This window comes from Haemaphysalis longicornis, unplaced genomic scaffold (genome assembly GCF_048455015.1).
Source record: "Haemaphysalis longicornis isolate Haplotype H1 unplaced genomic scaffold, Haemaphysalis longicornis Haplotype H1 scaffold_12, whole genome shotgun sequence".
Classification (NCBI taxonomy): domain Eukaryota; kingdom Metazoa; phylum Arthropoda; class Arachnida; order Ixodida; family Ixodidae; genus Haemaphysalis; species Haemaphysalis longicornis.
Window position 1 is genome coordinate 119917659 of NW_027526225.1, and position 24926 is coordinate 119942584.

The following is a 24926-nucleotide window of genomic DNA, read 5'->3' on the forward strand; positions in this document are numbered from 1 at the left end:
CACGCATGATCATCATCATTATAGTCGGAGAAAGTTGGCTTTTTTGCAGTGATCCTGGGGCACCTCTGCCATCGGTGAGGCATAGAAAGCTTCGCTTAAAAAAAGCAATGCGTTAAAAATGGTGCATAAAGAGCCCCGCTTGTGTGACATAAAAGCAAGCACAAAGAGAAAAGCTCCCCCCTGTGCTGTTCCAGGCAGAGCAAGAAACAAAAGATGCAGAAAAACGTGTCTCCTGTCCCAATGAGTGGTGCATGAGCAGTGCAAAAGGCGGGGAAAATTGAACTGCATCAAATAAATGTATTAATTCACTGCAAAAGGGGGAGGGAAGAGTGCAAGGGGTGGAAGTGAAGAGCAGAGCAGGAGTTTAATGTGAGGCATGGCAGACAACTATAGTCTTTCAATGACGCTTGCCGGGGGAAGCAAGCAGATATGCGGGCTTTTTTTTTTTTTTTTTTATTTCTTCATTCGAAAATCCGCTGTGCACGACCAACACAAATGACGCAAGCCAACCCTGCTATGGCACCGGCTTTATTGAGAACTAACGCTCCCTAAGCATGAAAAGCAGTAAAAACTATTGCAAAAATATCGCGCTCCGCTGCAGGTACATGGCCGGCACGTGTCAGTCCACCTTGGCGTAGATGAGCCCAACCCTGCTGGGAATGTAGGCCTGCAAGGCAACAACACAAGCTGCTGTATCAAGACCACACAGCTCTCACCATCTGCAGCGCCACCTCACCAAGTATTCTGAAATGCCGCCCGCATCTGAAGCCGGGAACGACGTAGAAAAGAACTAAACGCAAGAAGCACTCGGATCTAATTTCTCATACTTTTGAGTTGCCCTAGTTGAGCAACACTTTGTAGCAACCTTGACTGTGAGGATAAATCCACAAATGTCCCCTGGCTCTGCAGGAGAGATATGAATACTGTATTTTCAATGCTATAACCTGCTCCTGCATTTACCCTGCAACACAATGTTACGCCCACAGAGAAGCAAAACTGTCCCTGAAAATTATCGGCTTTACCGATCGTGTAATGCAAATGCTCAATTTTCATTAAAAATAAACAGAGTACTGCACAATTACATATTCAGAATTATGAATTATGATGCACGTACTCAGGTAACCAACGGTACATATCAGTGGTTATTAACGGTGCTTAATAAGTGCATGTCTGAGGGAAATAATGGCATCCACAGACCCTAATTGCTATTTGGCAAGACATCTGCTGAGCTCGCTACTTGCAGATGGCTGTTAGGCTGTAGGAAACTCCCATCTCATTTCTGCCACGTGACAATGGAACGGCAAGCACACAAAGGCAAGTAAAAAAAAAGTACAGGAAAAAAATTTCGTTTTTAACAATAGGTCAGCTAAAACAGAGCAAGAGGAGGATTGCAATGCTCGTGGCTAAACACTCATCACAGTGCGGTTTTGCGGCGAACCTGCATTTTGAGACGAAATTCGCATATTGCCCACACCTGAACTTGACTTGTCAATCATTGTCAATTTTGCGATTTGTCAATCATTGGTGCGGGTTGCAGGCGTGAAAATACGGGAATGAGAGGCTTTCAAAGCGACAGCCGACAAAAAGTTGGTAAGGTGCATAATAAAATGCCACGAGAAGAAAATGAGTGTGGATAGCCCTCTCGAGACTGGCATTTTATAACCTGCATTAACAGAGAAAAAGTGAAAGAAGCATCGCTACCGCAGGCCACCTGTTGTGTTTCACTGTTTAATCGATACCACGGGCACTCAGCAACACCAGCAGCCCGTCAAAGCCAAAAGGGCACGCACCTTAATGGAGTGCCTTCGTCCCGCGTACGGCTCGTTGAGGGTGAAGTGGTCCACAGTGCGGTCAATGCGCTTGTGGCCCCCAAACTCCTCCGCGTCCGAGTCCAGGACGACTTTGTATCTGTTGTGTTTCCAGGTTAATTAAGGAAGCTGAGGAGACAGGTTTGAAGCTAGTGCGGCAAAGCCACACTAATGACACTCTTGCGAAAGTGGCTAGAAATGGCCGAATAGCCAGACAGTGAAAATACCAGACATACCACAAAAACTATTCACGTTCTCTCAGTGGGAAATATCAGTTTAGCGAGGCACTGCATTGTCAATGCTGTTACTTTTTTTTTTAAGTAACAAATCTGAAGCCTGGTGCAACCTTTCAGACTCGTGGCCAAGTGATTGTATTTGCACGAATGACCCGAACTCTCCAACCAAATCTTTAAATGCAGCGCGAGTCTTTTTATCCTCTCACTTCCTCCATTTTGAACCATTCCCCTCAAATCATTTTCGGCTGAGATAGTGTTCGAAGTCTGTTAAAATTTCCACTTCAATTCCTCTAAGTGAGATTCATTACCTGGACAACATAACCTTCATTAGGTATGCAGGGCTTAAATCACCTGTGAACGGACACACAGCAGTCAACAGGCAAAAACAGCGGCAGCATTTTTTTTCATGAACTGCTGTCTCGATCGCAACCTGAAAGTGAATGGTGACGCGACTGTCGAAGCTCGTGCAAGGCCAGCGCACTGCCAATGTTAAGCCTGGACAGCAGGACGCAGGTAATAGAGTTCCCCAAGAAGGAGTGGCCCGGGTGCAAGGATACTTTCCCGGCGTGTCCAGGCCCACTCGGTAGTCGGAGAAGCTCTTGAACGGGTGGAAGTTGAGGACGAAGAGCAGGCCGGCTCTCTCGTAGGCCACCACCTTGTCGTCCTCGTGCTTCCAGCTCACATAGGCCTGGCAGAGTTGGAAGAGGAGGGGAGTGGGATAGATAGTCACGTTGGATGGCACTGACTGTTTGCATAAGACACGCAGGGGACATTTACAAGGAAATTGCACCATCAACTGATTTATTCACACAAAATACAGGCAATTACAGTCGATCCCGGACATATCGAACTCTAAGGGGATCGCAAAATAGTGCGATATATCGATAATTCGATATATAAAATATTTTCTTATGCTTGAAACGCCATGATGATTGCGCGGAACGACGACACAAAGAGGAGACAACAGGATGAGCGCAACTAACAACTAATTTATTCCAGGGCTTACGCCCCCAAATATAAGACAAATTGGCGCAAGCGCCAAACATACATGTGCAAAACATGTATGTAGGGGATGTTTAGACTGTTCGATAAATGCAACAATTTGATATATCTGGGTTTGATATATGCGGGATCAACTGTATATACAAGTGGGCACGGAGGTGAAAAGACAAGAACAAAATAAACTTGCTGCTTGCACATGAGACTCGTTTTCGATCAGCCTTATCTCTTCGCAGGATAATCTGACAGAGGGTGCACAGACGCGATCGTCAGCTTTGGTGCAAATCCAATAAGCTTCGACGATCTCTCTTTTTGTGCACTCTTTATTCTCTGCCGACACGTATGCATCATCACCTAACCAAGGGGGTACATTTGCATGGTTTTGCAGTGTTCTCTTACTTTGAATCGGTACCAACTAGCCCCCATATTAGTGCGGATGAATGTTTTCATGCAAGAAACTGCCTGCACTGGGGTCAATCCCAAACAGTTACAACCGGTTCACAAGTGTTCCCTCACACGGAGCCATGAGAATATCAAAGCCACAGAATTTTGGACTCCTCTTAGAATGAAAGATTATGTACAAAAGAAAAAGCACTATACGGGTCATTAAACACAGCTAAGCATCAGATACAAGTCTGCCCAGAGCGTACTGACAAGTGGACCACCTAGGCTGTAGTACGGTTAGTGTCACCACTGTTCTCGAGGCACACGAAATTCAGGAATGACTGCCAGTGTACGGAAAATATTGTACGAGGGGAAAAAAAAGGGGCGGGGGGAGTGATATACAGACAGGTTTCCTATTCTACACAACATTGATGACTAGGTCAGCCAATTAGATCAATGGGTCCGTGAAAACAAAATAAAACCTAGCTCACTTTTAACAAACTAGCCTTCGGTGGCTCACTCAGCTGCATCCCAGTCATGGGAAATGTCTATTTAACTAAAAAATTTAGAAAAATACATAGAACACTTTCAGACTTCGCGCTACAGTGACCCAACATGGGCAGCAGTGACGCAACAGACGCCACCACTACAAACAGCCACCAGTGTGAACTTAATACTGCACGTTAGCATTCCAGCAACAGGATCATGCAGAACCAGGGGCCCCACTATACAATCGCCCACTCAAGTTTTTTTTTTTTTTTTTTTTTTTTTTGTAGCAGTCACCAATCACACCAGCAGGATTTTGTGATGTGCGAGGGTGGCATGGCGCAGATGATGACAGAAGCAGGGAGTGCCGAGAGAGGGCGCTACGTGAGGGCACCATCATCATCATCGGGACTGGGAGAAGAGAGGAAGGAGTAAAGTGTGAGGGGTTAGGGTGGAGTGTTGGGAATAAAGGAGTCGGGTTGGTGTGGTTGTTCGGAGCGGTGTGTGTGTGTGATTTAGGCTTAGTGCGTGACAGATGTTAAAGAGACCTGGGGGGCCACCACAGCTGCTTCACCTGTGTCCCTTAATATCTCCACTGTTCATTTGAAGTCTGCGATAAAATTGGTACCGTTGCTATCGGGATGACACGGTCTCTTCACCAAACTAACCTCGCATTGTGCCCTTCTCGGCCCCTCCAAGTACTCACGGGATCGGCGGGCAGCCAGTGGTACTTCTCATCGGCAGCGTTGAGGGCGCGGTCAAAGTTGTTGAGGAACTTGTAGCGCAGCAGGGGGTCCTCCACCAGGTGCCACTGCCGCCGGGCGTGGTGGTAGCTCTCGTTGTTGCCCTTGCGCGGGAAGTCTAGCCACTCGGGGTGCCCAAACTCGTTCCCTGCATGCATGCGTGGTGCCACTATTGCAACGCGTGTGTGTGCGCGATAGGCAACGGCAATAATGAGGGCGGTCCCCCCAAGACTGGAACAGCACTGGCAGATACCCAGGTTCATTCAAAGAGGGAGGGTGCTATGAATGAATGCAATGTACTAACATTCATCACCTAAACAAAACTCTGCTACTCTGCTCATTCGAAACTCTGGCTATAACAAGCATGGGCTCTTTGGACATTAGTATTGCGTTAAATCTAGCTGGAATAGGTGCTATTCGTTGAAAAGTTTAGCGGTCAATTTCTTCACCTGGCAACACTGGAAATGGCCACAGACATGGCCGATGCACCAAGGACACGGCGTGGCTTGGGCCATTGCACCCACACACCGGAAAAAACACCGGCGTGCGTCATCTGCTCTGTTCCAATTCGATTCTAAATGATGGCGTCAACAGAGATGTCATTAATCGCACTCACATTGAACTCGAGGGAATACTTCGTGTTCGGTGAGGTAGAGTTTGTAACGTGAAACAGTCATGTGTTTCACAGTCCTGCTTAGCATGGTCAAGTACCGCCATCCCGCGGAGCCCGACGTAACGAGTGACGACACACCACCGCCGGGCTAGAGCGGCGGCGCGCGCTGTGTTGATACGGCCTTCGCAGCATCGGCAGCGGCGGCGAGAACAATGCAGCCCCATCTCGGCGTAAAGTTCCGCCACTAACGCGCGCACGCCGCTGCTCTAGCCCGGCCGTGGGCGCACTCACACGGTTGCATGGAGGAGAGGAGGGGTGCCTGATCTGCGGGCCGTGCGCACAACATCGCCTAGCAACAGACGCTTGGCCACAGATATGGCGGCGCACACTTGGTTGCCTGCATGCATTCCATGCCATTGAATACCGGCTATAATAGCACATGTTGTACTATACAATAAATGCACGTAGGAGCACCACCCCCGGTTTCGGACTCTATATTTAAAAAAGACCTATTTAATACCGGCCACATCCCCACCTGAAAGCTGCACACAGCGCTTTTGCCCCTAACATTAATTAGTCGCATCTCTGTTTGGCCTTGGTGTGTCAGCTACTTTAAATTCTGCCATTGTCTGATGGGTGTTATTTTTCTCTTCCCACGCCAGTTTGCAGTGACAAGGTTACACCACTGGACTTACTGTATCTTCGACGTATAACCCCTCGCAACAGTGAATTACAGCTTCTTTCCATTCGTCCAGCAACGCCTGGGAGACCTTGACGTTGCCGGACGAACGGAGAGAAGCTGAAGTTAGATTCATACCTAAACCTGGGAAACCCCCGTCGGTGGACAACCTGAGGCCGATATCGCTGACATCCTGTGTCGGCAAGGTAATGGAACGCATGGTCTTGCGACGACTCCAAGAACATCTCGAGGCCACGAGACAAATGCCGGCCAACATGTACGGGTTTCGAAAACATCTCGGAACCCAAGACATCATGATTCAACTTCACGAGCTGGTGGTCGAACAGGCCACGCGAGCCGAACCAAGGGCCATCGTTCCCTTAGATCTCAAGGGAGCGTTTGATAACGTAACCCACGCCAGTGTGTTACGGAACCTTAACACAATGAGATGCGGAGGCAGGACCTTCCAGTATGTCAGAAACTTTCTAACGGGCAGAATGGCAACATTGGCGATAGGAGGAACCAAGTCGGACCCCATAACACTGGGCGAGCGCGGCACACCCCAGGGATCGGTGATCTCACCTCTACTGTTCAATCTCGCTCTCCTGCCCTTGCCACGACTATTGAAACAGATTGAAGGAATCGACCATGCATTTTACGCTGATGATATCACGGTATGGACGAACAGAGCAGGGTCTGAGGGGTGGATGGAAGAGACATTGAAGCAAGCAGCGAAGACGGTGCATGAGTACGCTAAGTCGTGCGGGCTGAGCTGTGCCCCCACAAAATCCGAGCTCTTAGTAGTCCAACCGGGTGCTAACATGAAGACCAGGAGTCAAATCACTGTTCAAATAGACGGAATCAAGATAAAGCCCACCTAACAATGCCGTATACTGGGGCTCATACTGAGGAGCGACGGTAAAGCGGACGCAGCCCTTGCCAAGATCAGAACCACCACGGAACAGGTACTGGGTATGCTGAGACGGGTAGCCAATAGGAATCGAGGCATCAAAGAAGACGACGCAATCCGCCTTGTCCAGGCTTTCGTCATCTCGCGAATCACCTATTCAGCACCGTACCTGCAACTAATGAAGACACAGAGGGAAGGACTAGACATACTTATAAGAAAGGCAACAAAGCAAGCCCTGGGACTCCCCATCTACACGTCCATCAAACGGCTGCATGAAATGGGAGTCGACAACACCGTGGACGAGCTTGTGGAAGCCCACCTGTCCAACCAGAGGATGCGACTCAGCTGCACCGAACACGGCAGAAGGGTCCTCCAGAAGATAGGATGGAAGATCGAGCTGATGCCAACACCGGGCCTCATACCAGAACACTGGCAAGCAAAAATCACGTCGAAGCCCCTTCCACGTAATATGACGCTGGGAGAGGACGAGGGAAGAAGAAAGGTGCGAACAGCAGCTCTGGAGAGGAGATTCGGCGACAACCCTCACGTCTTGTACACGGACGCATCCCTACTACAGGGAAGCGATAGAGCAGCAGTGGCCGTAACGTCTCAAAACAGGCTAATTACCACGGCATCCACGAGGACACGAGACCCAACCACAGCGGAAGAAGTGGCCATGGCACTAGCGCTGCTTCAACCCGCGTCGAGGTCGCCTGACCGCAAGAAGGCCTACAGCAGCTACCGGAAGGGCACGATCTCCTCCTTGGCAGCAAACATTATGAACAAGAGAGAGCCACCAGAAATGGTAGTCGAGGTCGTATGGACACCAGCTCACTCCTCATTAATTGGCAACACAATTGCAGACTACTACGCCCGAGAGATGGTACGCAGGGCACAAGAGGAGGCGAGTGGAGGAGAAGACGACCCGACTCCTGTCACTAGCTTCAAAGAGATAACAGAAATGTACAGGGAGGACAGGCGTGCACTGCCGGCACCCCATCGTACACTAACATGGAAAGAGCAGACAATATTAAGAAGAATTCAAGCGGGGTCACTGGCCCACCCAACATTGCTACACACCATGTTCCCACAACAATAGGAAGACACAAGCCCCTTCTGTCGCCAAGAAAAAGGCACTTTGCGACACGTCATTGCAGAGTGTACGTCAGTCAAAGCCCCCATCCCACAAATCCCATCCCCAACCAACACCCCCCTACCTCCTTCCTCCAAAGAACGATGGGAGATCCTACGGTCCAGCCCCGCCACAACGACCCACGCGGCCCTAGTGGCCCGGGGCCTGGAGATGCTGGCCGTTTATGGGTCCTGTGAATAAGGGACCACCCCGTCGGAGGCCGCCTCAACGATGACCTCAATGGCTCAAATAAAGTTGTGTCTATCTATCTATCTAACAGGAAAACGTATCCTGAGCACTCATCTTTCCTCATCATTAAAAAAGCTTCGTTCCATCCTCCAAACAAGCCACAGAAGGCGACTGGACAGGTAACCTCGGGCAGGTTGCCGTCGTTCGCCAGCCCGTCTGTTCACCTTTCACCCCGATCACTATCAATGACAAAGTCCCAAGTGGCAAATGATGAAAGGGGAGCAGAGAGGGGTCACTCACCAATGAAGTTGAGCCAGGCCTCGCCGCCCAGGGAGTGGGTGAGCATGCGGATGATCTTGTGCAGCGCGATGCCCCGGTCAATGACCGGCGTCAGCTCGGTCAGCACCGACATGTTGGTGTACATCTCCTTGTCCATCAGCCAGAAGGCCAGCGTCTTGTCCCCCACCAGGGCCTGCGAGCACCACGCGACCGAGCAAGGCGTCAGGCCTCGTCAACGGCCCAGCTTCCAGCATAGTGCCCGTGAATTGGTACTTGGAGAGCTTCAAACTGAGACTTTATGTGCCGAGGCTACACCCGCCATAAAAGGACAAAAATGGATGGTCTCGGTCACAGAGCAAGAATTATTGAGGAGACGCAACAGGGCTTACTCCGGCGGCATGATAAAGTCACGGCGCCAGGCACGGCACCGGCGTGCCCTCTTTCGCGATGCGCCAAAGAGAAATGTGCGTGGCGCACTTTCCGAAAAGGCTCGCCGGTTCAAGGTCAATCAGTGCATAGCCGGATGCCGTCATAGGTAGACGACACCGACGAATCTTTCACGCGACTGGACTTTCATTGGAGTCGGTTTACGGCGGAAGAAATCTTTGCCTTTCAAACATCGTTGTCGTTAGACGAAGAGGCTTTGATTTTTTTTAGAACGCGAAACCTACAATAAAAAAAAAAAACGTGGTTGAGAAGCTGGGTGTGATCAGTTCCAGTGAATGATGGTCCTTATCCTCCGTGCCGTTAGTTCATATTTAGACTGTCCTAACTTCCCCACCCTGCCTGTGCAACATGAAAAGCGCGTGCAAATCTGAGAATCTTGCGAGAGGGGGGAGCGGCGAGAGTGAACCCCTCGTGGCGAGAAGGTGCTGTCGGCAGACGTCGACTGCTCCGGGATTCCTTCTAGTGCTTTGTTTCAAGCGCGGCAAGGCTTGTAACTAGGGCAGTATTTACTAATAACTGCTGCTAAAATGTCCAGCACTTGTATTTATTTACTTTACAGAAAGAAATCTGGCAATTCTTACAACATATCCGATGATATTACGATTTTTGTGCGTTGCATCCATAGAAGAACATGTAAACTATGGCAACGCGCTTGACGCGCCATCTGTTGTGCTGCTCCACAACCTGCATTTCCTCCTCGCCAGAGAGTGACATTAACACGCCGCCCGCCCGCGCTGTCCCAGCCCAGCAGATTCTCCTTCTCAAATCTCAAATACTTCTTTCTCCGTGGTCTCGGCCACTTGCAGATCTGTCAATGCAAGCCAACATCCCACCTCACGCATGTGAGCTGGTGCTTATCTGTGGTTTTACATATCTCATTCTCATGTGCATGCTTAACACCTTCCTGCCCATGCCTATTCAAATCAACCGTATACTACCGACACTTTAAAGTTCAAATTTTGATGTTATCCCATTCGAATTTTGTGCTTTCTGAGTGCGCTTAAGAGCTGGCACCATCTACTGAGCGGTAGAGACACTTAGTTACTCTTTGATTTGTTTCTTTCTTTTTTTTTTTTTTTTTTGCGCTCTGCGATTTTTTAGAGCGCCACCGGTGTCATGTGACAGGCGCTCCGGTAATAGGAAGACACTGTCGACATTGCGCGCTATGGCGACCCGGAAACGTTGCATTGTTAGCGACTTGGACGATTCTACATGAGACTTTTTGAATTACATTAGCAGCACTGACTCGGAGGATGTTGCGTCATCGGATTTCAGCACCGAAAGTGACACTGCGCCAAATCGGCCCAGAGCCTGATACCCCTGGTTCAACACAAGCCCCAGAAAATGCAAAAGTATCGAAACCGTAAGTTGTGCTACAAAAAAAAAAAAAAAAAAAAAAGAGTGGAGGAGAAAATCAATGTTTACTACGTTGTGTGTGTGGCCAACCTATGCTTCGAGGAACTGCTTCGCAGGGGCATGAAACCCACAAGTGCTAACATTTTTTTTGCAAGTCAAGAAATTTTACAGTTATGCATTTGATATTTGCAGGTAGTATATGCACAAAATGTAAATCTTCAAATTTTTGTGTTTTTTTTTGTGTGTGGAGCAATACTGACATTTTCGCTTATTTTTATGTCTGTCCCAAAGCTTTTCTGTACAGCTTTTGTTTCTTTTTCAAACAAAAATTTGTTTGAAACAATTACCAGTGCCAAGAAAATTGACATTTATACAATTCGATACCATACACTTTTATGTTGCATACTTTTTTTCAACCGGGAAAAAATTATTTGCTAGACTACCCAACAGCACTGCTTTTTTGTGGGTAGGAAAGTGGTAACTTGCCCCTAAGCATAATTTCAAACTTTTGTTTCCCCTCAGAATTTTAGAGCAAAAAAAGAAGAGAGGGAAGGAGAAGTCACACCCTCCCCAGCCCACCTGGTCGTGGGACTCTGCGTACGCCACCGTCTTCTCCTGCCACCGGCGGTTGGTCATGGTGTGCACAATGTGGCCCATGTTCCAGTCCTCGTCCTTGATCTCCTTCAGAAGCTGCGCAGGCATTTTGGGCACACTCACTGGTCAACACGACATGCCCATGCAAAATAGTGGCTGCAGCATGCTACCAAATTTCAAATTTTGGAGTTTGACGCACCAATGCTACACCTGTGCTATGAAGCGCACTGCGGTGGAGGGCTCCGGATTAATTTTGAACACCTGGGGATCTTTAACGCACGCTGAAATCTCGCACACACGGGCTCTTCCCTTTTTGCCTGCACTAGAAAAGCGGCCACCACGGCTGGGATCGAAACCGCGTCCTTGGGCTCAGCAGCACAACTCCTCACCCACTGAGGCAGTGCAGCGGGCTCAGTATGGCATGCTACCGCTTCAGTCATAACTCTTTGTGAACTTGATAAAAATTCACCTGTAACCTAAAGACACCCCGACACCTATGACCAACTAATCTACGAAGCTGCGCTCTTTCTTTTTTTTTTTTTGAGATCTCTCCACACACCTGAAGGACGCAGTGCATCGTTCGTTCAACACCAAAGCTACAAGCCTGCATTATGTTGCAACAGTTTTCAGGAAATGCTGATCTTTTTTTGCTGCTTTGCTAAGAAAACTTGCTTTCTCATCAAGAGTGGGCTATTGAGCCATGAAGTTAGCACTGGTATGACCCAACAAAATTTCTGCAGCAAGATGCGACGCGACCACCTGTTTTGCAAAATGAGCTTTCTCGCATGTTACGACGTGAAGCCTCTTGGCCTGCTGGAGACATTATCTGGTGGTGTTAATTTTACCAGCTCGGCTAAGTTTCCCTTGAAAAGAGTATTTCACCCATCATCCCGCAAGACCTTGCATATACTTCGTGCAGCTCCTTCATTCTCGCTTTCTCCGAAATCTGACAAACAGGTGACACGTTGAACCTGTAGCTTGATGACCGGTGGCAACTGTGGGATGGGGTGAATGGCAGCTTGTTGGCTCCACTGAGTGCTGCTCCTGACAATAAAGTTTGTTTCTTGTGCGCATGCACCCTGCATGCAAAACAATGTGGCCGACATTGCGTAGACGTGTGCAATTTTCATTTTTGTGCATTTCCTCACACCTGAGGCAGTGGCTACACACACAACAATCTCGAACCACACGCATTGTGTACACTCTACCACAAGGCACAGTAACTACGCTGCCGTCACCCCCGCACACTTTCTCCGTGCTTGAATGACATCCAAGTCAGCCGGAAGCATGGGCAGCTCACCTTGATCCAGAGGTCGGGGATGGCCATGCCCAGCCGGTAGTCAAAGCCTCCGCCACCTTCATCCACCGGCCGGCACAGTGCTGGCATGCCGGAGACGTCCTGCAAGAACAACGTGCACCCCTTGCTTTCCTGTGCACATCCTCTGGCCCACTCTACGGTCAATAATGAGCGAGTGGGAGGAGAAACACCAGCATACCTCGGCGATGGTGATGGCGTTTGGGTGGAACGTGTGGATGACGTGGTTGGCCAGCATGAGGTAGACGAGGGACTCGGTGTCCACGTTGAGGCCAAAGTACTCGTTGTAGTCGCCGCTGAAGCCGTGGCCCATGCCGTGCGAGTGGTACAGCATCGAGGTGACCCCGTCAAAGCGGAAGCCGTCGAACTGGTACTCCTCCAGGTACCAGTGGCAGTTGGACAGCAGCAGCCGAAGGGTCTCCATCCTGCAATAGGAATCGCCATCCTGTTGCGCAACAGCCATCCTGGCTCACAGCATACCCACGTACATGTTCTTTTGTGTGATACTTTTTAAGTGCGAATGCACTTTATAAGCGACCCCAAACCATCCACCGCCGGCGTCGGTGGCGGCGGCGGCGTCGGCGTCCGCAGTGCTCCTCTATAAAGAAACAGCATCCGGCGCCAGGTTTCGATCCGCGGACTTTGCGGCCGCAGCGCGACGCTCTACCGACCAAGCCACGGACGCGACGTGATATCAGCGTTAGTGACGCGCCTTATATCTTTAACGCATTCAAACTACGTCGTCAGCGGCGTGCGTTGGCGACTCAGCGGCGTTATAGCGGCTTGATAACTGCGTGGTGTACATGTGATACTACAAACCCGATGGAAGAGATGGAAGAGAAGGCGGCGAGGCGGTGGGCTGCGGGGGCCGAGCGCAAGCACCGCAAGCGGGCCGACAACCGTGCATTCGCACTTTCACATTCTCCCCCTCGGGGAAATGCGGGGGAATTTTTTTTCCACATGATCACATATAACCAGCTGCTGGTTAACCCTTTTGTTACTGCAGGAAATAGACAAAAATTTATGGGGTCTAAGAAAACACTTCTTGTACTAGACATATTGGTTAGGCACATATTGCAGCAACAAAAAAATGCAGATGATTCAGTGCCCTTTCCAACTACACCCATTCTTAAAATGGTTTCATAAATAATGGTTGCGAAAAAAAAATGATCAAAATCAAAACTTTCGTCCAGATATGACAGAAAATGACAAAAAAGAAGTGCATAAGAAACTGTCGATAGTAGAAAATACAGGAATCCCTCATTAACTCAAACTCAGATATCTCAAACTATAGGTTAAGTTTAAACTTCTTTTCGCCGTGCATTTACTTCTCATAGGCGCCATGTATTTGCCCCCTTTTATCTCGAAACGTTTTTTCGGGGGAACATGGATATCCCGAAATGTTGACAGAGAGGACACAAGGAAAAGTCCGCTACATACAGCTAATATTAATGTCTTTATTCTAATGCTTAGCTTTTACGCGCCAAATGCAGCTGTCACACAAATTCACGCTGCATGAGGCTTTTGTTCCCTTAACTGGAATGCTGTCCGACGCCTACATTGTTGAGAGAGCTGTGGACGATGCATCTGACCATAAGGACGAAGACGAACCTCAAGAAACGCCACTAACAACAGAAACAACAAAGACGCTGCGCCTGCTCCGCAATAAGGTAGAATGTAGCGGTGGCGACCAACAATTGATGCGAAGCATTAAGCAGCTCATGAACGCTTTTCTGGCACCAGATGCGAACGCAAAACAGGCGAGCGTCACGCTGTTCTTTCTTCCACAATAATAAAGGTTCGTTTTCCCTGAGAATTTCTTTGCCTTTATTATGAAAGCTCCCCCGTGCAGTGGATCTTTTGTTACAGGCATTAGCTCTTGTTTCCGCGACCTGGCCACAAATTTTCATAATTTTTTCTTAACTCGGAACTCCACTTATCGCGAAATTTCCAGCAGAGTTTATGACTTCGAGTTAACGAGAGATTAGTTAGAATATATATTTTGTAAATAAACATTTTAAAAACACGTCCTATAAAAAACTGGAGTTGCGCATAACAGTTTGTAAGATAAATAAAAAAAACGTTAGCACGCGTGCTTGAACTTTGCATGAAGCCTAACGTATATTTGAAAATATGCAATTTCGGATGGTTCCCTGGAAGAAATCTGGTGGTTTGACACTATTAAAGGCACAAATTTCTTCCCACATTATGTAAAAACACCTTGTCAATGACTGACTGTATTCAAAGCCGGCACAAGATTCACGGCAAGCATGCAATGCGAAGAAATCTGCTTGGAGTTGAAACAAAACTTGGTGATGAATGTTTGTTGACATTTACTGTCGGTTAATCATCACTTATCCGTCAGAACTTTCACTTGCAGTTTGCTATCATCTTCTGACTCATTATTGTAGCCCTGCTTGCAGGAATGAGGTGCGATGTGCGAGTACTGTGCCTAGCAAGCATCTACTATACGTTGTTAAATTATATTACCAAGTAGCTGTCGCGTGACGAAGCCGATTTGAAGTGCTCTTCTTGTCTGAACTGATATCAGACGACTTGGCGTTATCTTTTGACTTTCAGCTGGAGCTGTTATCGCAGAAGTAAGGCTTGGGTGAAGTGAAATCACGAGCAGAATTTTTTTTTCGAGGAACAGTTGTACGCAACGAAAGTGCCATTGCAAATCCGCTTGAAGTTGGGTAACTGCGTAGTAGCACCAAATATAAGTTTTGCAACACAGAAACAAAATCGAAACTGTGGCAAGCTGCATGAAAAGGCCAGATCCACTTGTTAGACATGCGGGAGACCTTCACAAATGAGCCTTAGCGGAATAAAGCTACCCGTTCTCTGAACGTAAACTTACTAAACAACAACAGGTGTCATTTTCATGTAATTATCACCTCTCAATGCTGTCGGATTACAAAGCTGGCGGCATAATTTGATATTTGCCTTGCTGAGAGTCTTTACAAAGAAAATTTCACGGTAATGCAACCTAACCATGAGCAACATGCTTTTGTGTCGAGTGCAGCAGTCTCGCCCCATTTCGCAGCAACACATGTTCCTCAGCTCACAAAAAAACGTCAAAAATCTCAATGCTGTGGAAGTGGGAAAATTTAACCTAATTCTAAAAGTACAGTGTCTAGGCTAACCACTGGAGTGCATGAGAAACAGCATGTGGAAATCGGCTATGAAAGTACTGATCATTGGTGATCCATATGAATAGGTGTGGTAACGAAAGAGCTAAGCTGCTAAGATGAGTGGCATCCTGCAAATGATACCAGGCAAAACTAAAAAACGAGCTCTTCCTTCCTTAGATACACACCCAGCCTGCTTATGTTCTCCTTCACGAAGCCTTCTCTACGGGGGGAGTGAGTTTTGGGGTCGGTGGTGGGCCCCCCTGTCCAACTCACTGGGTGTAGTCGAAGAGGCGGCTGTCCCAGAGGCAGTGGGTGCCGCGTCCCCCGTCGTGGAAGAAGCAGCTGGTGGTGCCGTCGAACTCGTTCAGGCCGTCCATGGTGTTCTTGGAGGCGTGGCTGTGCACCACGTCCAGCAGCACATAGATGCCCAGCTCGTGTGCACGGTCCACCAGAGCCTTCAGCTCGTCGGGGGTCCCGTACCAGCTGGGAAGAGGAGGCAACGTCGGGCATACGCACCAGTGCATGCGTACACAGGCTCACATTAAAGGGACACTGAAGTAAAGATATATAAGTTGCTCTAGGTCAATAGGCTAGCTCGCCGAGAACACGAATATACCGCTCTTATGTCTAGCTTTTAAAATAAGGTAGAAATAGCGAAAACGTGATGAAAAATGCCGCCGTCACTGGCTTTATCCTGTAACTTGCAGCGGAAGTGCTTAAATCGTCTGGCGTGTGCAAAGTTTTTCCTGGCTGCCGCTGGATGGCGCTACTTGCCCATACTTGAGGCAGCAGTACCGCTTTCCGAGGAAGCATGCAAGCTATGCACGAGCAGTTGGTTTGAAGCCAGCATTCACGAGGCCTCAAAAGAACGATGTTTTTCATCATCAAAGCATCAATACTGATCATGGCTACCATGAGGGAACATTTGGCTTAGTGGTCCGGAGCTGCACAGGACATGGCAGTTCAGGAAAGCATGACTCAATGCTGTCGAAATTTGAGGTGTTTTACGCACCAAAGCTATACCTGGGCTCTGACACACGCTGCAGTGGAGGGTTAATGTAGAACATCTGGGGGTTTTTAACGTGTACTGAAATCTCGACACACAGGCATTATTGTTCATTGTCTCCACCAGAAAAACAGCCACTGCAGCCAGGATCTAACACATACTTAACAAGCGTAAACATACTAATTTTTTAAAAAGCATTTTTTAGACTTTGCATTGCACACTGGTGCATACAAAGTTCAAGCCACAGAAACTACACAAGTTTTGTGGGGGTCACAGCGTTCCGTTTACCGTATCCCAAGTATTATGCCGTCCAGTGCTTGCCAACAATGAGTGTGCTAACACAATTCTCACCTGGATGCTGCAAAAAAGGCTGTCACTTGATAGCCAAAGCTAGCATAGTAGGCATGCTCCATTACGGCCATGATCTGAATAGCATTGTAACCTGAAAGCACACAAAAAAAAAAAAGGTTATTCCTTCAGTTTGAAAAGCAAAAGACCTGCAAAAGCTGGCCAACTAGACCAGGTACTTCGATAATCGCTGTTTCAGCGGTGACGTACCCTGATGCTTGATTCGCGGAAGCACATTATCCATGAAGTTCTTGTAGTTGGCCACCCAGTAATCTTCAGACGCAATTCCAATATGGCACTCGTAGATACGAAGACTTTTGGGTGGTGCCACCTTGGGGTGCTTGAACTTGTACCGCTGTGAGACACAAGATGAACGAGATGTCAGAAGTTTACAGATTCACGACAAGAATTGTAATATACCGCACATGTGCTGTTGGATGAGAGATTTCTGTTGTAATGTCACAAACTCCTTCTGTCATTTCCTTTTAGTATTTTTTCTGTCTCAGTTGCATAAACTCTTGCAATGTTGTCCTCTCTCCACCATGAATGTCATGCAACATGATGATGTTGGCCAGTGAGAAAAGGAATTGCTTCAAGCAGTTCCATTCCTATCTAGGCTTTTCCTCATTACCTAGTCTAATTAAATGCAGGTTCTGTTAACCTTGGCTCATTTGCTAATTCTGCATACCAATCTTTTGATCAAAGAAAAGCAGCGTGCTATCTCCATGGTCACATTGAGACAAACACAAAGAGACAAAGTCAATTCAGCTGATCCAAAGGTCAACAAAGCACATATGTTTGAACAGCACTTTTTACAACCATTCAATAGATTTTTCGTTCAGCAAGTAAACATCCAGATGCTCACTACAACTTCTCAGGCCCAACAAGGATTTTATTAAAAATATCTGCGAAGTCCTCCTAAAATTTACATAGCTGTTCCTTCACCAATTGTATGTCACAAAGAAAAAAACAATTTCGCGCTGCGCTATAGGCAGTATTCATTGAAAAGTTTAGCTGTCAATTTCTTCACAAACACACACTGGCGTGCGTTGTCTGCTCCATTTCAACCCGATTCTCAACGGTGGTGTCAACAGAGATTCCATTAATCACACCCACATAGGAGGCGAGGCATTACTTTGCGTTCAGGTAGGTAGAGTTTGTTAATGTGCAACACAGTCATGTGCTTAGCACGGACATGTATTGCCATCCCGTGGAGCCTGACGTAACCAGTGACGGCGCACTCACATGGTTGCCTGCATGCGTGCCTCGCTATTAAATACAGGCTCTCCTGAAAAATCATAAAGCAGCAAAAAGGGAGTGAGGGCGAGAGAGAGAGCACGGCTTGGGGTGTGTGGCAATTTTGTTGTGGCAATTTTATTGTGGCTCGTTTCCACCATCCCCCGCCCTATCGCTCGTTGCAAGAACTTGCAGCAAACACTGCTGTGCCCACTTTTCTGGTACCAGAGATGCTGGCAGCATTTCATAATTTAAATCTACTCTCAGCATGATGATGAAGCGACCTGCATCAGGTTGGCTAACCTGACAGGTCAGCTGTTCGAGGCAAATACAGCTTAACACAAGTCTACAGTACACAACGCATGCGACAGCAGCACAAAGCCACCCCTTTTCGCCAGGGAAGGCTGCAAGCACCACTTTCGGCTCATAACAAATAAGGGCAACGACGACGACGAGTATGATGGTGATGATGCAGGCTGCACTGCACGCACCTCCGCCTCTGGGGGATTCCAGATGCGCTGGCTGTACAGCGTGTTGGTCGGCTCCCTCGTAACGTAGGGGGCCCAGGGGCTGTTGCGGTCGCACAGTTCTCCCGTGGATTTCTTGAGGACCACAATCTGCGACGGGGGTAGTGCACACATCACGGATCACTCCCTTTTAACGCAGAACACGATGCACACGTCACATCAAGCAAGGCATCTATGCATGTGTCAAAGCCTGTTGTCATCAGAACCGCCTCCTTTCTAAAAAGGAAGAACGGGAGGGAGAGAGAAGTGGAACACTGATCCCACCCTCCATGACAGTGGCGGTAGAGGAGAGAGTAAAATAGAGCACATCGCACAATTTCAAATGTGTGCCACACAGGGGAGAAGTGGTCACACATTTGTTCTGAGCAGGGCAAAACGCACTGACAGACGTATTCAACTGCACGGATAGAATAAGAACAAAAATGGCTTCAGGCCAGTGACCAAGAAAACTTCTTCACGCCCTTTGCAATGCTCCCAGTGACAAGCAGTGCTTTTCATTTCCACAGCCTGACATGAAAGCACAGTGGCAGAAACTTGTTGATACATTTTTAATAAGGCAGCTGCAAAATCGAATTGTAGGAAGAGGGAAAAATGTCTTACCCTCGCATATAAGAAGTGAATTTACTCCAACGTATAACGAGCAAAATAAACTTTGCTGGGAATTACCTTTCACAATGTAGCACCTAGGAAAATACAATAACTGGGAATATGTCCACAATGGTCCACTCAAGTGTGAATCAACCAGTTACTGCCAAGAAATACAGTGACCTGGGTTTAGTAACCGTATACCAAAGCAAACCTGCCAAAGCTAGCATACATTCCATAATTCATTTCACTTGTTATGGGATGCCTCGAGCCTTGGTTTTATTTCTCAAGCTCAAAAATGCAGAAAATCAGACACGTGCCAATGATGCTCCCCATTGAAATGGAGGTCAGTAGATTTGCAAAGCAGCGAAATTACCTCTTCAATCCCACCCTCATTCCAATATGCAATATAAACCTTGAACCCGTTACTCTTTGACGCAAGTGAACGCACAGTGGTCAACAGTAACCTACAGGGAGTTATTTGCGAACCAAACGAGTGACCTGCCTTGACTCTGTCCAGATGCTTCAGCTGGCAGCTGCCGTCATCACCTGGGGGCAGTGTCAGCTCCCACTTGCCAAAGGGGAGCTTCTTGAAAGGGTGGGTCAGCCTCTCCCAGCCATCTGTTGGAAAATGTCACGTGGTGTAACCTTTTAAAGGAATTTTAATTTACGCCTTCTTCCACACTGCTTCTTGGTGTTTTGAGAGGAACAGTGGGTTTAAAACGAGTGCACACACTGCATTCGCTAACCATGAAAAACAAGGCCTAAATTGTGGTGCCAATTATTATGCTCATGAATGCTTTTAATAGAGATGAGAGCTATAAACCAAGCTATGTACACTTTTGACAACGCTGAGTTTAGTAGGAATGCATGTTGCTAGAACCCGGGGAAAGGTTTGTAGAAAGATGAGTACAGAGAAAAACCTTAAAATAAGCTTGTAAGAGGCAACACTCCTGAATATAATGCTTTTTCGTTTTTACGTAATAGCATCGTATTTCATTTATTGTAGCATGCATTAAACAGTGCTCGATTGGAAGAGCATTGTAATGTCCACTCGACAGGTCAGCGACCAGACCTTGCCTTGCATGTGAAAGGATATAGCCACGCTGTTCTGTATGGAGGTGCAGCGCTGCCAATACTACACTATCGTCATCGTCAATTTGCTACAGCATGCTCGGTAGACAGCTTGTCTGGCTGGAGAGTGACGTGGGAATACGTTCCTCTGCAAGGGCAAACCGCCCCACCTGCCAAATTATGAGGATTGCGTTTGTAGTGGACAAAGGAGGAGTAATTATTTTCATCTAGCTGCACGGAAGAGATTTCTCTGTCACGCATCACTGTGGGTAGTGTTGCTCCTCACTAAAAGCCTCCTTTCCCCAGCCCCTTTGGAGTCGGTGTGAGTTCTCACCACCACGTGCTTGCTTGCCTGCGCGTGTAAGGGACAGGCCTTTGGCTCGTAAGTGGGGGTGTTGATTATTCGGCAGATGGCCGAATAATCCGAAAAAAAGATGGCCTGGCCTTACTCTGCCAAGCCTACTGCGAAATCACCAGGAGCCTGGGCAACTGGGTTCCTGATTGACACCGGACTTCGGAACAACAAACATCCTATCTTTATGGCATGAAATATCTCCCCAGCACGTCTCTTTCGCATGGTTGTGAACCCACTTAGTAAAGTCACAATTTTATGCAACGCATCTGAACTAAAATAATTATAAACAACACATTGAAAGCACATCAAGGTTAGATGCTGCCTCTCGCAGTGTTCTACCTCCTTGCACTCAGAGAAATGATGCCACAACAGCACTCGATTTCTGCTAAGAGATGTTTATTCTACATGGCCCTGAATTGTGGCGGCACTTACTGAAGTCACCACGCAGAAACAACGATTCGGCACCAGGGGCCCACTCCAAGATGTGGACCGAGTTGTCTGGTAAGCAGTGGATCCCGTACCTCTCGTAACTTTTGCAAAAGTCAAGCAGCCCTTCGCTGCTTTCAATCTTCAAAAGCTGGTCCTTAAAGCACTTGTACCTGGGAAAAATACAAACACTTTCTTAGTAACAACAAAATATGGTGATAAACGAAATCTTCGTAAAATTGCCACCCCTACAATCACGATTGTCCCTCTTACATCCGCTGCAGGACGAAAGCCTCGCACATTGTCTCCCAACTGCTCCTATCCTGCGCTCTCAGGGTCCGTTCTTCGGCACCAAATTCCATCCCTCCATTGAGTTCCCTCCCTCCCAATCCCGTCTCTCGATAGCCCATCCATTGCCCTGGTGGCCCACCAGCTGTCGATTCTCCGCATTGGGTGTTTAGCCCAACTCCACTTCCTTATCTTAGTTTGAGCTGGACCCACGAGAGTTCAAGACTCCCGCTTCACATCTCTACGCACTAATCCTATCACTCTTCTTTATCTCCATCTCTAAGCACTACTCCTATCACTCTATCCATACTTAGCATACTCTGGTGAAAATTAGTCCACTGGCCAATACACAAGTGAACGTAGTGATTTCCCCGTTTCCATGTGTCGAACTTTTCACTCAACATATATACACCATAAACCCTCATTGTTACAAAGGGAACAGGACAGTGAGAAAATTCGATACAATCAGTAATTCAACATACGCAACTGCCCTACGAAAGCTCAGTAAGTACGGCCGAATTAACCATGACAACTCTGCAGAAATGGGCTTGAGATGGTCAGTGAAACAAATCTTTGTTCAGGCAAATGAAAAGGCAGCAAGATGGGCATGGCAGTTGTTTCTACCAGGCGCGAGGCCTCGGTTAGTTTGTTCACGCTCAGCCGCCTGCAAGCCCTTCTTTTCTTTGCAAAAAGACGGAGGCTCTCCTGCTTCTGTGCCACCTTAGGTATATCGCGAGGCTGCCCACCTTCCTCACTGGGGCCACCAAGAACTAAAACTACTCATTCAACGTCCGTAGCTGGAGCGACGGTGGGCGCATGGCCATCAGCCATAGCGAATGGCAACGAAGACAGCCAGCCGCTCAGCACAAGACGGGGAGCAGGGAAAAATAAAGCGAAGGCACGCCGCCAATGAAGTCACTGGAACTGGAAAGGTTCCAGTGACTTAGCCACCATCACTGAAGCGGTCAGTGACCAGCTATGAGCGCCGCCTCGAGTGCTATCCGCAACTTGCTAGTTCATTGCAAGTGGAGCAAGCTATCGACATGCTTTGAGTAATCCGGTCCAAAATGTATGCATTTGGGCTGGGACTGCATGACACTTTGATGAAAGCGATAATTCGAATGAATTATTTGTAACGAGGATTCACCGTATGTGTGTGTGTGCGTATACAGTCATGTCTTGTTAATATGGACGCCTTCGTTCCCCAGAAAAATCGCCCATAATGTGAGTTGTCTATCATAAGGAAACAGGGTCAAAAACGCAAACATTAAAAAATAATCGTTTCAGAAAAGAGCATGATTTATCCAGCCAAAAAAATGAGAAGATGTGGGTTTGCCCGAATGCCTTAGATTCTACTGTGGTGTCTAGCAAGCTCACCACATCGGCTACTTGAAGTGCGCGTTCTGCGTGTCCCTCTTGTTTAAGGTATGCGATGGCCATCTCCAAGCCGCGGTGAGCTTCACACCAAGTAATGGTTGGTCTGTCTGTCTTCATCAGCTGCTTCTGTCGGCGCAGAGCTCTCCTCAAGTAGATGTGACTGTTGAGCGGATCCACCAACAACCTCCAGGACCTGCTCATCTCTCACAGGCTCCCAGACGTTGGTCTCTTCCTCTATGTTGAGGAAGACCCAATATGTTCAGGACCTCCTCTAGCTGTTGCAACTACAGGCATCGCTGCCAGCAAGAATTAGAGGTTGCTTCCAAAAGGTTCCTTCAAAATTGCATGCATTGTAGACTTAACAAGATCAATGCCAAGGTTTTTTTTTTTTTTACACCAGTTTTTCACGTATTGAACAAATGTTGAAAGCGTCCGACTTTTAAATTGGCATAGTTCCTTTTTTTTAGCTCAGCGGGAAGCTCGGTCCATTTACGCATAACACCAGCCATTGCCGCCGCCTAACTGACCAAAGAAGCGTACAGCCTTGCCTTTTATGTGCAGCAAATATTGGCCCGCACTATTATCATCCTGTATCTTGTCCTGGGCCTTAGGACTTGCTCTTTCTGGCGTATGCCGCGGTGGGCAATCTTGTTTAATAAAAAAAGGGTGTCACCCGGTCATCATTACCCTAGGGGGGTTGTTCACTGATCACAAATATTCTCTATCTGATTCGATGGTAGGGAAAGAAGTGTGTTCCAAGATAAATGCATGTTTCTGTTTTGCATGCTTCAGCCAACAGTGAATTCCTGACCCGCGCTGGGGCCTCTGAGGTTCACCAATCATTTTTTTCTTTTTGCTTTGTGGACCCGTGTCGATAATAACAAGACAAAAATCCCTGTATTTATCTGTTTCGTCCCCAAAATAGCCGCCCATAATCCGGACTACGGGGTTTATATTAACAGGGCAGAATTGCATGGCAAGAGACTGGTAGCGAAAAATGTTGTCCATATTGCAGGGTGTCCATATTAATGAGACGACTCTTTTCTGATCACGGCTGATTTTTTTCTCAACTTGATTTCTTTATCCCTGTGTCACAAAAACAACAATTTTCTCATTCAGTGGTATGAAGCACCTCCAAGCAGCTGCATCTTTGATGTGTGTTCTTACAGAATCCCTCGTCCCATATATTTATATTCTACACATATATATATATCATGAGCTTTGTTTACCATGGTGCCAGTGGTAGTTGGTAAAAGCACTTTGCGTGAGAACTCTGGACAAGAATAGGAATATACGTATACACACTGAAAGGAATGATAGATAACACTAAAGAGGGCATAGGGAAAATAGCATTGGCTACCACTCCTGACTGTAGGACACACTTACATACACATAAATACACCAGAAAGTAAAAAGGAGTGCGTGCATCCGTCTAGTAGCTCAAGTGGTAAAGTATCGGACACGCTATTTGAAGGCTGTGGGTTCAAATCCCACCTGGGGCGAATGTTTTCCCAGCTGTCTTTCCTATTTCAAAATTCCTATTTAGACACGGGAAAGAGAAATTTCCTCAGTGATCTTTCTGTCATTCGACTGCGGGCCTTCCTTTCTCACTTCGCTCAACTAGCTCATACCATTTCAATTTGTGCGTGTGTACCTGTGATTGTTATCGTTGAGGAGAAATAATTAGACCCCCAAAGGCACTACGCCTATGTCGCGGAATAGCAGCGAATGCCGGGCAACGTTTTGGCGGAAGCGTGCGCTGTAGATGCACTATGTACTACGCCACGCGCTTTACAGGTGCCTGCATCCAGATGACCCCATCGCATTCAATTCTGCCGCCCACGCACAGGCCGTAACAACTTCGCGTGAAGTCGCCGCAATCCACATCGCGTCAGACCGAAGCATGAATGTCACTTTCAAGGTCATAAGCTTACCTCCGTCTGATCTCATTTTCGTGGTTCTTGAGGTACGGATCGTGCTTCAGCAAGTTGTCAATGCACGGAACCACTACATCCATGTACGATGCCATCGTTGACAGGCAGCTGCTGGAGAGGGGGCGTAGCCTAGGCGCGACGGAGCCGGCCGGATCCCTCGAAGGGCGCTTCAAACGCGCCGCGAAACAGGGCCTATCACAGCCTTGGCGAACATGAACTGATTACGACACCCCAGCCATCGTATTTCCGAGCTATGGATGCACGGAGGAAGGGCCACTGGCAACTGCAACCACGACGGGTGAGATTTCTTAATGGGGTGAGCTTTTAGCAACCGGCAACCGCCAGGTGTCCTGCCCGACAAAACGAACGCTGCCCCTGCCTCTTGCAGCCCCACGGCGAGTTGGGGCAGTTGAATCACAGAACAGGGAGGATTTGTTGCTTTGTTGCTATCGCAGCTGGCGCACCG

The 24926-nt window shown here is 47.8% G+C and overlaps 1 protein-coding gene across 1 annotated transcript; it reads right to left on the reverse strand.

The window, feature by feature from the left end:
• Positions 1-512: 512 nt before the first annotated feature.
• Positions 513-24887, reverse strand: Agbe (1,4-alpha-glucan-branching enzyme). Its single transcript, XM_077694399.1, has 15 exons — positions 24461-24887; positions 20868-21034; positions 19512-19627; positions 18386-18511; positions 16869-17013; positions 16662-16752; positions 15578-15787; positions 12352-12595; positions 12156-12254; positions 10841-10951; positions 8480-8651; positions 4620-4804; positions 2602-2732; positions 1791-1908; positions 513-667 (listed from the first exon to the last, which is right to left on the reverse strand). The coding sequence occupies exons 1-15, from the start codon at positions 24553-24555 to the stop codon at positions 620-622; spliced, it is 2058 nt and encodes a 685-aa protein (XP_077550525.1). The 5' UTR covers positions 24556-24887; the 3' UTR covers positions 513-619.
• Positions 24888-24926: the final 39 nt, after the last annotated feature.